The sequence below is a fragment of the Scylla paramamosain genome, unplaced genomic scaffold (assembly GCF_035594125.1).
Source record: "Scylla paramamosain isolate STU-SP2022 unplaced genomic scaffold, ASM3559412v1 Contig21, whole genome shotgun sequence".
NCBI lineage: Eukaryota > Metazoa > Arthropoda > Malacostraca > Decapoda > Portunidae > Scylla > Scylla paramamosain.
This window is the reverse complement of record NW_026973686.1, coordinates 816,883-830,742: the sequence shown is the minus strand read 5'-3', so window position 1 is coordinate 830,742 and position 13,860 is coordinate 816,883. Positions and strand designations below refer to the sequence as shown.

The window sequence follows — 13,860 nt, the reverse complement described above, 5'->3', positions numbered from 1 at the left end:
TTGCTGCACAAGACTTTCTTCTTTCTCTCACCCTTATTCTGTCCACCTCTCTAATGGCAAAATTAACCAGTATTCTTAGTCATTTGTCCCTTTCTCTGCTAAACTCTGGAACTCCCTGCCTGCTTCTGTATTTCCACCTTCCTATGAGTTGGATTCCTTGAAAAGGGAGGTTTCAAGACACTTATCCTTCAATTTTTTACTATCGCTTTGGACCCTTTTTTGTGACTGGCATCTCAGTGGGCATTTTGTTTTTCATTGGATTTTTGTTACCCTCGGCCAGTGTCCCTCCTACACACACACACAAAAAAAAAAAAAAATATATATATATATATATATATATATATATATATATATATATATATATATATATATATATATATATATATATATATATATATATATATATATATATACATACAGAGAGAGAGAGAGAGAGAGAGAGAGAGAGAGAGAGAGAGAGAGAGAGAGAGAGAGAGTGTAGTAAAATAATGAAAAGAGGTTGTTAGTGAACCGCTAATTACTGTCTTTAGGAAAAAGCTCGTAGATTCTGTAGAGGCACCGTTAATGTTGAGGCAAGCTAATAAAGTATCCGTCTTTTAAAAAGTACATGACGTTTTTAATATCAAACTATAGACCTGTCAGTTAACTTCATTTAGCGATAAAATAATGAAGTCAGTAATAGCGAGGAACATTAGGGAAAATTTCGACAAACTTAACTTGACATATCAGTCACAACATGGCTTCAAGGAGGGGAAGTCTTGCTTTACGAACTTCTTGACTTTTTACATTAAAGTTTACGAGGTGGCAGATAATGGAGATAGTTACGATATCTTATACCTGGATTTTAGTAAAGCGTTTGACAAGGTACCCCATTAGAGGCTCCTGAGAAAGGTTAGGGCGCACGGGATAGATGGAAAGCTATTAGGTTGGATAAGATCGTGGCTAGGTGACTTTGACTGAGAGTTGTAATAAACAGTTCTAAATCAGAATGGGATCAAATAATTAGTAAGGTGGCACAGGGATCAGTTTTGGGGCCACTATTGTTTTTAATATATATTAATGACTTTGATAGTGGATTTAGTAGTGACGTTAGTAAATTTGCGGATGAAACAGAGATAGTTAAATTAATTAGATCAGATTCCGATGTTATCTCTTTGCAGGTAGATTTGGATAGGATGAATGAATGGACAGACAGATGACAAATGCGGTTTAATATTAATAAATGCAAAGTAGTTAGCGTAAGTAGAGGAAACCCACACGGTAGGTACTCAATAAACTACGAAGCTCTATTAGGTTCAGGAAACGATAAAGATTTAAGACTTAGCTTTGATCTCCATCTAAGAAAACAATGCATAGATGCCAGAAATAGGGCAAATCGGGTAACCGGACCATTTTTAGGGGTGTTAAAAGTAAAAGTACTAAAGTTGTATTGAAGTTATATTTGGCGCTGATCAGATCTCATCTAGATTATGCTGTGCATAAATGAGAATGACTAAAAGGATACATGGAATAAAGGGTATTCCTTACGGAACATGACTGAAGCTGTTAAATTTGCATTTCTTAGAGACGTAGGTTAAGAGGGGAGCTGATAGAAGTATTAAAATTTAATAGGTGTTAAAATGTAGTAGGGGGACGTAAGCAAAATTCTTAGGGTCTGTAATCAGAATATAACAAGAAATAGTGGGTTCAAGCTTAAAAAAATTTCTAATGGTTCTTATGTTTCTTAGACTATGCGTACAATATGAAAAAAAAGTTGATGAACATTTTCTTTCTTCAACTCCCTATCGTTCTTGTAATTCTGTTGGTATTGAATTATTAGTCAATGGCTCGGAATCAGCACATTTCGTTATTTTATCGGTATATGACACATAACAAAATAAAAATATGCATGTGTTGAAGAGTGACTATAATGTTAAACTTGCCCGTGTAATAATGGAGTGTAGAAAGGCAAGGAGAGTAATGATTTCCTTTGAACTGGTAATTCAGTCATGTTCTTTATTAGCAGCAATGTCTCCTTAACACCAAGGTAAGCTTAGTTTTCCTAAATATCTTTATGATAGCTTGATATTATCGACTGATGGGAGCGGTGGCTTCACCTTTCATCGAGGTGGAAGCCTGGGGTTGCACCCTTTATTTTTATAGTACGTAACTCTTACACACACACACACACACACACACACACACACACACACACACACACACACACACACACACACACACACACACACACACACACACATACACACACATGTACACATTATTATTATTATTATTACTATCATGGCTGTTGTTGTTGTTTCTGTTATTTTTATTATTATTATTATTATTAGTAGTAGTAGTAGTAGTAGTAGTAGTAGTAGTAGTAGTAGTAGTAGTAGTAGTAGTAGTATCATTATTATTATTATTATTTCAATAGGTAATGAGAGAGAGAGAGAGAGAGAGAGAGAGAGAGAGAGAGAGAGAGAGAGAGAGAGAGAGAGAGAGCATTATGAACCTGCAGCCCGATGTTTGTGATGGATGAATACCTGCTTACTTAGTTTAGTTTAGCCAAACTAAACTCACATGTTTCACACCAACCACACTCCCCAACGTCCGCCCTTTTGAAAGTGGTTTCATTTAGCAGTTAAATTTTAATGCAAAGCAGTCAATAGCAAAATGACAGTTAAAAAATCATTATTAGTGATTATAAGGAAAACAATTGAAAGTCATATTATATATGCAATAAAGCCAATTATTGTTTCTATATTTCTGCAAATTCTTTTGTGAATTGAAGCCACTTATATATCAAAATAAATTTCGAAATGGATGTTTGTTGTAAGTTTCTCTCTCTCTCTCTCTCTCTCTCTCTCTCTCTCTCTCTCTCTCTCTCTCTCTCTCTCTCTCTCTCTCTCTCTCTCTCTCTCTCTCTCTCTCTCTCTCTCTCTCTGCATAATATATATATATATTGTTACCGCCAAGCGGGTGAAAGAATTTGTTTTTTGTGCAAGCGAGTTTGTTAATGAGAAAGGAAATGACCTGGAGGTCAGGACGAGGACCAAGACGAGGCCTTCTCAGCGAATTTCTTGTACGGTCGGTGTTGAGGTACTGTTGGTGAAAGGAGATGAAGGATGCTTGTTATGACAAGCCGTCGCTAATGGATAACGATGAGCAGTGTAGGAACCCAGGCAGTAACTAAGGACGATAGGGACACATTACTGAGGACACTCGTGTAGGGAGGACGTGTGTTGCTGCAGAGGTAGAAGTAGATAGACCTACATAGAACACCTATCAGAAAAGGCGTTCGCGTTACTTAACGAACACCCCAGTACCCAAAACTCTTAAGTTTAACAACTGTCTGTGTAAGAATACGTTATCCTATAAGTAACGTGCAGAATCATACCTGTATTACACAAATTATTTATATAGAATATTGTTTATGATCATTAATGTATGTCTTCAGATTTTGACCGGATTCAATAAACGATTCGTGTCATTGTGTGGGTCTGAAATAACCTTCGTCACCCTGCGGCGATAATATATATATATATATATATATATATATATATATATATATATATATATATATATATATATATATATATATATATATATATATATATATATATATATATATATATATATATATATATATATATATTACTGTCAGACTTTTTACATTCACTTATAACTCTATCAAGAAAGTAGAGCTTAGGTTTTTACTGAAACAAATCATCGCATTGTCTGGCTACAATAAGCCGGACAACGACATTTCTGAGTTGCTATAGAAGAATGGCAATTGTTTACAGATAGACATAGGGATGGGAGGCTCGATTCCTCATCCACGGTAGGATCCTGAGATTTTATCAGCTTCCTTAGGTGTAATCCTGCACACAGTACTTTTGTCAGTCAGTTTCATCGAGGGCACGAATATAAGTTCTGCATACAAGCAAATGAGCAACAAACACGCGTACAGTATTTCTCTAACTAGGAATTTCATCCCCTGGTTAACAGAGCACAGAGGAGAAAGCTCGGTGAATAAGACTTTATTCGCCATTTACCTAAAGTCACGTAATTACATTGTATGACATAATTTTCATAACTGAGTAGCCTTCTTAGTGTAAAGTGAACATCAACACAAAATTACTGGCAGTGGTAGATGTAATTCAAAAGTTCTGCTGTATGGTGACAAGTTCATCTAATATACCACATGCCCTCCTCAGCAAATAAAACTATAATAAAACCTTTGCTCATTACGGTGAACATTAGAGATAATGCGTAGCCAGGTTACTTCGTCCTTGTGTTCTTAAGAGCAAAATTATGCCTCTATTGTATCTCTCAAATAATTGTTGTACAATGCTTCATTATGTTTTGCCATATTATATCAAAATTTCTTCCCCCATCCCATGCTGACTTGCCACTCTAATCTAGTAATGTAGTTTCATAGGTAGCATGTCAAGTCTTGACAAGTCAAGTAAATCAGCTGATGTGAGTGGGTGGGGTGGCTGGGTGGATTGTGGAGTGGAGGGCAGAAGTCAGTTGCCATGGCAACTCCCGCCTGAAATCGCTTCCATTGTTGCCACTCAAACTCACCCGACCTATCATATTATAGTAACAGTCAATGGTGGGATTACGTTGACTCAGAGAGAGAGAGAGAGAGAGAGAGAGAGAGAGAGAGAGAGAGGCGTACCGCTTTTTGAAAATATGATATTGCCATGTAACCACCTTGCATATCATATTAAATTAGCGTGAATTTTGGTTGAATTTTTAGTATCACATATCGTGCAAACACAAGCTTGAACCGAGAAGCTACACTTGCTTAGCACTCACATACACACAAACACAAGTATATATTGGGAAGTTTATCGTATGGCTGGCAAGGAAGTGGCCGTCGTCGGCATTGATTGAACTCATTGATTAATATTTTCGTCTGTTGTCATATTGTTTTGCGAGAGATGAAAAAATAAATAAATAAATAAATAAATAAAAATTCCATAGATTATATAAGTTTTCTTGCATTTTTTTTTTTTTTCGTGGTCGTTCCTAATCAAATTTTGATTGACATAGTGGGAATAATTTGCTAAAACTATCTCTTGTTTAGAAGTTTCTTTTAACTGGGAAAAATCAACAAGGCCGGGTTTGATTTCGACCCGTGCCGCAGACAATAAGGTTAACAGGTAGGTTTTAAATTTTTGTTTTAAATTTATCTATGGCAGTTTCAGAAAGAAAGAGAGAGAGAGAGAGAGAGAGAGAGAGAGAGAGAGAGAGAGAGAGAGAGAGAGAGAGAGAGAGAGAGAGAGAGAGAGATTCAGAGAGAGAGAGAGAGAGAGAGAGAGAGAGAGAGAGAGAGAGAGAGAGAGAGAGTGAGAGAGAGAGAGATATTGAGAGAGAGAGAGAGAGAGAGGAGAGAGAGAGAGAGAGAGAGAGAGAGAGAGAGAGAGAGAGAGAGAGAGAGAGAGAGAAGAAAAAAAATCATCACAAATTAGATTTCACACATTAGTCAAATTAGGAATAAATCTACAGGAAAATGCGTTGCTTGAACAAAGAACTTGCTGAAAAATACGTCCATTGAAAAGTAAATTATGACGTGTTCGGCGAACAGGAATAAATTAAGATGATAATGTTCTATGAACAGGACACTCATTATTATTGAAGGAAGTTTTATAATAAAAAAATAAATAAATAACAGCTAACTTAGGTGACAATAATTAGGCAACATTCTTTAGAAAAAAAAAAAAGGGAAATAGACCTTGCAGATCCATACCACCGTAAGAGTCAGATTCAAGTAACATCTTGTAGAGCTCATAAGATCTAAAAGTAGGTTTAAAAGACAAGTATGAGACAAAATAGCCTCTTTATCACTTTGCTTGCTGGGAAAGATGCTGAAAAAAAAGTCTGGAGAAAAAATCAGTCACATCCAAAGAAAGCAGACCTCAAAGAAGCCCACCAGTTATGAGCATGTCATGTACCTGAGAGGACTTCCCTAGATTGATCATTAAGATTCTGATCTGTAGCCCTATAGACTTGCTCAGCAGTTTTCCTAACTAACACCAGAACACGAAGAAGGCCAACAGATATGCTGTTTCTCTGTTATGGAGAGCCTTTTTACATTCTGCTATAAAAGCATGACTTAATAGTCTTAGAAGGGACTCTTCGAGCAACAATATCCAAAGGTTTGGAAGTAACAGCAGATATACAGCACTTTGCACGATAGATGTCCCACTAAACAATAACAGAGCTCCCAAAACTCCCAAACAATAACAGAGATACTACTGTTAACAAAGTCCCAGTTGACCTTAAATTTTCAGTACATCTTACGTAGCAGTGTAACATTAGGCACAGATAAATGCAATTGAACTGCAATGTTTAAAGGACTATGATTAGAGAAGCCAATGGGATGATTAACACTCATATTAGCAAGACCGGGTATATCAATAAAAAAAATAAATAAATAAAGGCAATAGGGAGTTCTCGGAACTAATCCGCCAGGTGTCGTCGCTACTGCATGTCCCCTAGTGACATGACCTAAAATATTGTTATTGTAAATCCCATGTGCATACAGATGCATAGAACATTAATCATTATACTTTCGAAATTCTGCATCGACTTTTAAATATCTTGTATGGATAATTTTGAGAGAAGTTGGTCAAAACATAAATATTGTTCTTGATTGTGTAGTACTACTGTTAACAATACTTTAAATATGGCATATTACAAGTCTAAAATCTAATGATTTGGACACTAAAAACGATAAAAAAAAATAAGACTACAATATAGTATGACGTAACATACTCAGTAACATCGTAATATATGGATATAGTTATTTTCGTGGTGATCTCAGCATCTCTTTCACGAAGCGAGCGACATGGCAAAGAAACCGAACACCAACACAAACATCTCCCAGGACTGCTCTAGCGTGACGGGAGAGGAATACAGAAAGTCACAGGTTCATGGAGTAGTGACATGGATACTGCAACAGGAATTAATTGACTCTCCATTTACTTGTTTGTTAACTTCAACTAAGGCAGGCCCATCAGATCTTTGCTTTGGTTAGATATATAGTATTACTAGGACACTCGAGTTGCCTATTTTCAATTAAAATTCTTGTTTCCATATAGTAGGAAGTTGATCTCTGTAATTTGAAGCTTTAAATGGCACAGACATGTTCGCTTCATTTTTAATGTCGTCTACATTCATACGCTTCCAATCAATTTTTTTTTTTTTAATCTAGAGATGACCAAATACATTTAAATGCCAATTGACTAGAAAATCAACTTAAATAATTTATTTCATGAATGTAGTTCGATTTTACCTGTGTTACTACATAGAAGGAATTGTGTAAAAAAAGTATATTATATAAGCTCATTGCATCTTTATGTATATAGAATGAGACTAGGCATGTTTGATATTGCTCCTATGCGTGACAAGGAGACATGTCTGGTGCTGCTGCCTGGTGACATTCAACTAATTTACCAAACTCCCCATTGCCTAAACATGAGTAAGAGCTTGCACGAGTTGCTCAGAACCAGATAGGCAAGAGAAATCATGGCCAGGGTGACCATGAGGATCAGTAGGTGATACAGAATTAAGCCAATCGACATAATGAGCATTTAAGTCACACAAAAAAAAAAAAAGAAAGAAAAGAAAAGCGGATTTTCTATCAGTTTCTTGTATCCTGGCCATAGAAAGCAAAAGTCTGTGAAATATGGAGTCATCCAAATAAGGGTTTCTGTAAACTGAATGTGTATATATATATATATATATATATATATATATATATATATATATATATATATATATATATATATATATATATATATATATATATATATATATATATATATATATATATATATATATATATATATATAATGAAATCTAGAACATATTTTGAGTGCCATGACTTCATGTCACTTGCATTCACCTTCCAAATAGTGAGAGCCAACAAAACACATGCCCTGAACCTTAGAAATGTTATTCCTTTCTAATCTGATAGGTTTATTAAACCTACTATATCATGAGGCGGCAGTTACCTATACCTGGCGTTCGACAAGAAACACCACCAAAGGCACCTGATAAAAATTAGGGCGGATGGGATAGATGGGAAGATGTTAGGCTGGATAGAACCATAGCTAGGCGACAGGCGATAGAGGGTTGTAATAAACGGCTTTAATAACGAGTGGGGTCAAGTGATTAGTGTAGTGCCAGAGAGATCAATTTTGGGGTCAATATTATTTTTAATACATATTAACCCTAGATAACTAATCTCGCGTGTGAGACACCTGGGGCTAGTGAAGTCACACTGATCACGTGATGTTCCCTTGTTACAACCGCCCTGTATTTTTCAGTACCTTCAGTGTTTCACAAGCTCAGACAAAGGCGAGTCACGTTTCTCCGCTGCGCGCACCGGGTTTTTTTTTTTTTTTTTTTCCATAAATTACCATTCGGGTGCCTTACACCCGAGTTTACTGCTTCCGTTTTTTTCTTTTTTTTTACAGATCGGATTTCCAACACCCTAGTTTAGTTTGATTAATCTCTGAGAGTAGAGCTAATCCATCTGGAAGTAAAACTACAAAAGAACAAGGAAATCTGCCATTTATTTATTTATTTATTTATTTTTTATGAATATTTTTTCTAAATTTTGTATTTTTTTCATTTTTCATACTTATTAAAAAAAAAATAATTGAAAAATGTAATTAAGGGAAAATATAATAAATGATAGGTCTAGGTATTAATTATACATCGAAAATTAAGTGTGTTAATGTTTACTTTAATAAATCTGTGTATGATTTTTCAATTTTCTAAAATGGGTGTGAGAAACCCGAGTTTAGTGATAGTGTAACTGGGAAACAAGTTTACTGATCTAGGGTTAATGTCCCAGATAGTGGGATTAGCTGTGTATTTGTGAATAACATGATAGACAGGTTAATTAGGTCAAATTTAGATGCCATCGCCTTGCAGGCGGGCATGTATAGAATTAACGAATGGAGAGATAGATGTCAAATGCAATATTAACAAATGCAAAGTAGTTTGCGTAGACAGAAGAAACCCACGCAGTACACAGGTACACAATAAATAACGAAGCTCTGTTAAGTTCAGAGAACGAAAAAGATCTAGGAATTATAGTTAGCTTTGAGGCAGAGAGGCCAGAAGTAAAGCAAATCGGGAATTAGGATCCATTTTTAGGAGTGTTAAAAGTAGAAGTTCAAAAATAATATTAAAGTTATATTTGGCGCTGGTCAGACCTCATCTAGAGATTCTAGACTATGCTGTGCAGTTGTGGTCACCATATTACAGGAAGGATATAAGTCTATTAGAATCAGTAGAAAGAGCAATGACAAAAAGGATACAGGGGATAAAGGGTATTCCATACCTAACGTAACCTAACCTAACTTAAGAGGGGACCTGATAGAGGTTTGTTAGTGGTATAGTCGATATAACAAAGGTGATGTAAGCAAAATTCTCAGAATCAGTAATCAGGATACAACAAGAAATAAAGGATTCAAGCTTGAAAAAGTTAAATTTAAGAAAGTCATAGCTAGCGAGGAATTAGTCCTTAAACTGAGTGGTAGATAAATTGAATAAACTCCGTAATCAGGTTGTTAGTGCTGAGTCATTAGAAAGCTTTGAAAGATAAGTCAAATTTATGGATGGGGATGGAAGGCGGGAATAGGTAGGTATATTTCATACAGGAACTGCCACGTGTAGGCCTGGTGGTTTCTTGCAGCTTCCCTTAATTTCTTATGTTTCTTTTGGCTCACGCTCACAGGAAGGACTGCCCTCTACCTTGCTGCATTGCATGGTCACCAGCAGTGTGTGGCGGTCCTTATGCCTGTCTTCTCTCCCATCCCTGAGCATCTTGAGGCACCCACCCCGGTGCACGCCGCCAGTTTTCATGGCCATGTAGAAGTACTGGAGCAGCTGGCGGATGTGGGCTGGCCCATCACTGGCATGATCAGATATGGCACCCCACTCCACCATGCTGTGGCGGGCGGGAGTATGGCGGCGGTGCAGTGGCTAGTGCAGAGAGGTGCTGACCCTCACGTTCAAGATGTGGATGGAGACACCGCGCTGGACTGGGCTGTGACTTATGGCCGCCACGAAGTGGAAACTTGGTTGGCCAAGAATGGCGGTGAGATGGTGAGGGACGAGAGTCACCGTGTGATAGACGTGGTAAGGCTGTAGTCACATGAGGTGTGTTGCCTCCCTCCTCCCTCCAGGCTAAGCTGAGGAGGCGTCCTGCCCTGCTTATTGGTGTGTGGAGAAAAGAAGGGGAGGGGAGAAAGGAGAAGAGCCGAGCCAAATGTCGCTTTCATCACCACCACAATCATCACTCTTAAGATCCATCCTTCTTGTCGTTCCTGGCTATTTGATTTTATTATTACTATTATCATTGTTATTATTATCATCATCGTCATGCTCAGTTTCGGCAATATAGGAAAACTTCTGACTTCTTGCCTTCCCCCACCCCACCTTTTTAATAAGAAAAAAAAAATTCGATCATGAAAATTTATTATCATTATCATCATTATCATCATCATCATCATTACCACTAGGCACGTAAGCATTAGCTGCAAATTATTAAATATTAAATACTAATACCAGTTATAATAACTCTCTCTCTCTCTCTCTCTCTCTCTCTCTCTCTCTCTCTCTCTCTCTCTCTCTCTCTCTCTCTCTCTCTCTCTCTCTCTCTCTCTCTCTCTCTCTCTCTCTCTCTCAGGGCGGATTGATGACACATCATAAGAAAACTAAAATGCCTCTTCTACCAAACATAATGAGTGCCATTCTTGTAGTTTTCATGAAGGTGTTGTTGATGGTGGTGGTGGTGGTGGTGTTAGTGGTAATGGTATAGTGGTGATGATTGTTGGTAGTGGTAATGGTACAATATTGGTTATTGTTACGATGGTTGTGGTGATAGTAGTCATGGTGGTGGTGGTGGTTGAGGTGCTAACGGTACAGTGGTTGTGATGAGTACGATGGTTCTGGTGATGGTGGTAGTAATGTTACATTTAGAGGTGGTGATGTGTTATGATCGTTATGGTGATAATGATGGCGGTGGTGGTAGTGATGGTGGTAATATTGTGGTGATAATCGTTATTGTCGTTTTGGTAGTAGTGGTGATGGTGGTAGTACTGGTATAGTGGTGGCAATTGTTATGAAGGTTGTGATGATGTTGGTGGTGGTGGTGATAATGATATAAATGTAATGGAAATTACATGTATGGCCATCTATAATGTTTGAAACTCATCACAGAGAGAATGGCGGAGAATCCATGAAGATAACCACAATGAAGTCTTGTCTTGGTTGGTGGCGGGCAACGAGGCAGACATAGCCCGCATCCCTGAGTACAGTGACGGTCACGTGCTGAGCATGGAAGGCCTAACGCCCCTCCACGCTGCGGCGCTATTCGGGGCTTCCAGTGGTGTAGTGGAGGCGCTGCTGCAACGCGGCGTAAACCCTCATGTGATCACCCCTGACAACATGACCCCAGCTGACCTGGCACGGCAGCGAGGCCACATCGCAGTGATTAAGGGGCTACAGTGGCACCATTGTGAACAGGTGTGTGTGTGTGTGTGTGTGTGTGTGTGTGTGTGTGTGTGTGTGTGTGTGTGTGTGTGTGTGTCACTAAATAAAGATAAAAGGAAGTCCAAAATTCAGGTGTATCATATCGTTGTGGCAATAGATAAAAGGTAAGGTCCAGGACGGAGTTGAGAGAGATAAGGCAGGGTGAGGGAGGTGACGTAAGGTGTGACGGTGAAGCGCAGGAGAAGAAAAGGGTACGGAAATGTCAGAGGATACGATACGATATGTTTGAGTATGTTGGAGGGTCAGGTCATGGTGAGATGGGCACGATGTAGTTGAGGAGAGTGGAAGATGGACTGGTGAGGATGGAAGGGGCCGAGATGAGAAGATTAGGAGAAGTGAATGTAGATGAGTTTTATAAATATTTCGTTGATAGATTACATACAGGACAGTTAGCAACATCCCTTATAGAACAATAAGATCACAGAAACATTATCCTAAATGGATGACTAATACGTTAAAATACTACATAAGACAGAAGAGAAGTATATATAAGACATTAAAGGCAGGGGAAGATGTTTTAAGGCCAAAATATAATGAATTTGTTAAAACAGTCAGGAGGCTAAGGAGAAAAGCTAAAAACAATTATGAATTAAAGGTAGCCAGCCAGGCGAAGACGGACCCCAAGGGATTTTATCAGGTGTATAAGACGAAGAGAAGAGAAATAATAGGCCCATTAAAGGCAGCAAATGGAGAGCTGGTTAGTTCTGGGGAGGAGATTAGTAAAATTCTGAATGAATATTTTTTAACTGTCCTCACCCAGGAATACATGCAAGAAATGCCGAGTAGTGAGCAGATGTTTAGAGAAGAGAATGAGAAGCTCATAGATATTACCATTACTAAGAAGATAGTGGAGCATGAGATAGATAGCCTGACAAATTTCAGGACACCAGAACCAAATGAAATATATCCCAGAGTACTTAAGGAATGCAAAGAGGCAAAGAGGTTATTAGTGAACCGTTAGTTTCTGTCTTTAGGAAATCACTTGAGCCAGGTGAGATACCGATAATGTGGAGGCAGGCTAATGAAGTACTCATTTTTTAAAAAGGTGATAAAATTTTAACGTCTAATTATAGATCTGTCAGCTTAACTTCTACTGTAGATAAAATAATGGAGTCAATAATAGCGAAGAACATTAGGGAGCATTTAGACAAACATAACCTGATAAATCAGTCACAACACAGCTTCACGAAGGTGGTCTTGCCTGACTTTTTAAGTTTTTACTGTAAGGTTTACGAGGCGGCAGATAATGGTGATAGTTATGACATCCTGTATCTGGACTTTAGTAAAGCATTTGACAAGGTACCCCATCAGAGGCTACTGAGAAACGTTAGGGCGCACGGGATAGCTAGGAAGGTGTTAGACTGGATAAGGTCGTGGCTAAGCGACAGGCGACAGAGTTGTAACAAACGGCTCTAAATCCGAGTGGGGTCCAATAATTAGTGGGGTGCCACAGGGTATTAGGGCCCATTGTTGTTTGTAATGCATATATCAATGACGTGGATAGTAGAATCAGTAGTGATGTTAGTAAATGTCCGGATGACACGAAGATAGGTAGATTAATTAGGTCAGAATCGGATGCCATCTCCTTGCTGGCAGATTTGGATGCAAAAGGAATACAAAGGAATACAAAGGAAAGCCAAACAGCAACAGACGTTTTGGTCCTTGCAAGGCTGTTTGGTAACTACTTCAAACTAGCTACAGCACACCAGAAGGCTCCTCCCCACCCACCACTCCTTCCAGCTTGCGCTGATACAGAAATATTTGGGAAAAGTAACATGCAGTATGGAAAAACTGACAAGGAATTTTCATAGGAAAGGATGAAAGGAAGTGCTACTATTCACCCTACGATGAACTCTATACGCCTATCTGAAAATGAACACAATTTACAATAAAACTGGAGTCTGTGAAATGAAAGAGTTTATTAGTGATTTTAGTAATTATTCGAAAAAGAATAGAGCTTATTACGAATTAGCTTTTTGATATTTGTTTATTTTATTTTTCAGTGATTCAGTAGAATTCCTGTTTACAGTTTCTGCAGGAGGTTTATTCCATATATTTACTGTACGATTAAAGAAAAAAAAGCCTGGCCTCGAGGGATTTAAAACATTTGGGTTTTTGGAGGAGGAGGCAGTAGGCACCTGCCGAAACGATAATTACTCCAAATGAGGTCTAAAGCACTGTTCAGTGGGTGCTGTGAACTTTTCATTAAAGCCAGCTGTGACCTCACTGAACGTTTCCCTTTGTGTCTCACAACTCAAGGGGTCAGTCACAGCCTGCCCTCTAAAGACAACTCTC

The 13,860-nt window shown here is 38.1% G+C and overlaps 1 protein-coding gene across 7 annotated transcripts in view; it reads left to right on the top strand.

Moving 5' to 3' along the window:
- The window catches only part of LOC135097467 (uncharacterized), a 192,307-nt gene that overhangs the window by 115,732 nt on the left and 62,715 nt on the right, over nt 1–13,860 (top strand). For 6 of the 7 annotated variants that reach the window (XM_063999410.1, XM_063999412.1, XM_063999407.1 and 3 more), the window contains 2 exons: nt 9,746–10,149; nt 11,233–11,538. In XM_063999410.1, coding sequence (XP_063855480.1) covers nt 9,746–10,149; nt 11,233–11,538 — 710 coding nt within the window. The remainder of the gene's footprint in view (nt 1–9,745; nt 10,150–11,232; nt 11,539–13,860) is intronic. The other variant, XM_063999409.1, reaches the window with a different exon arrangement.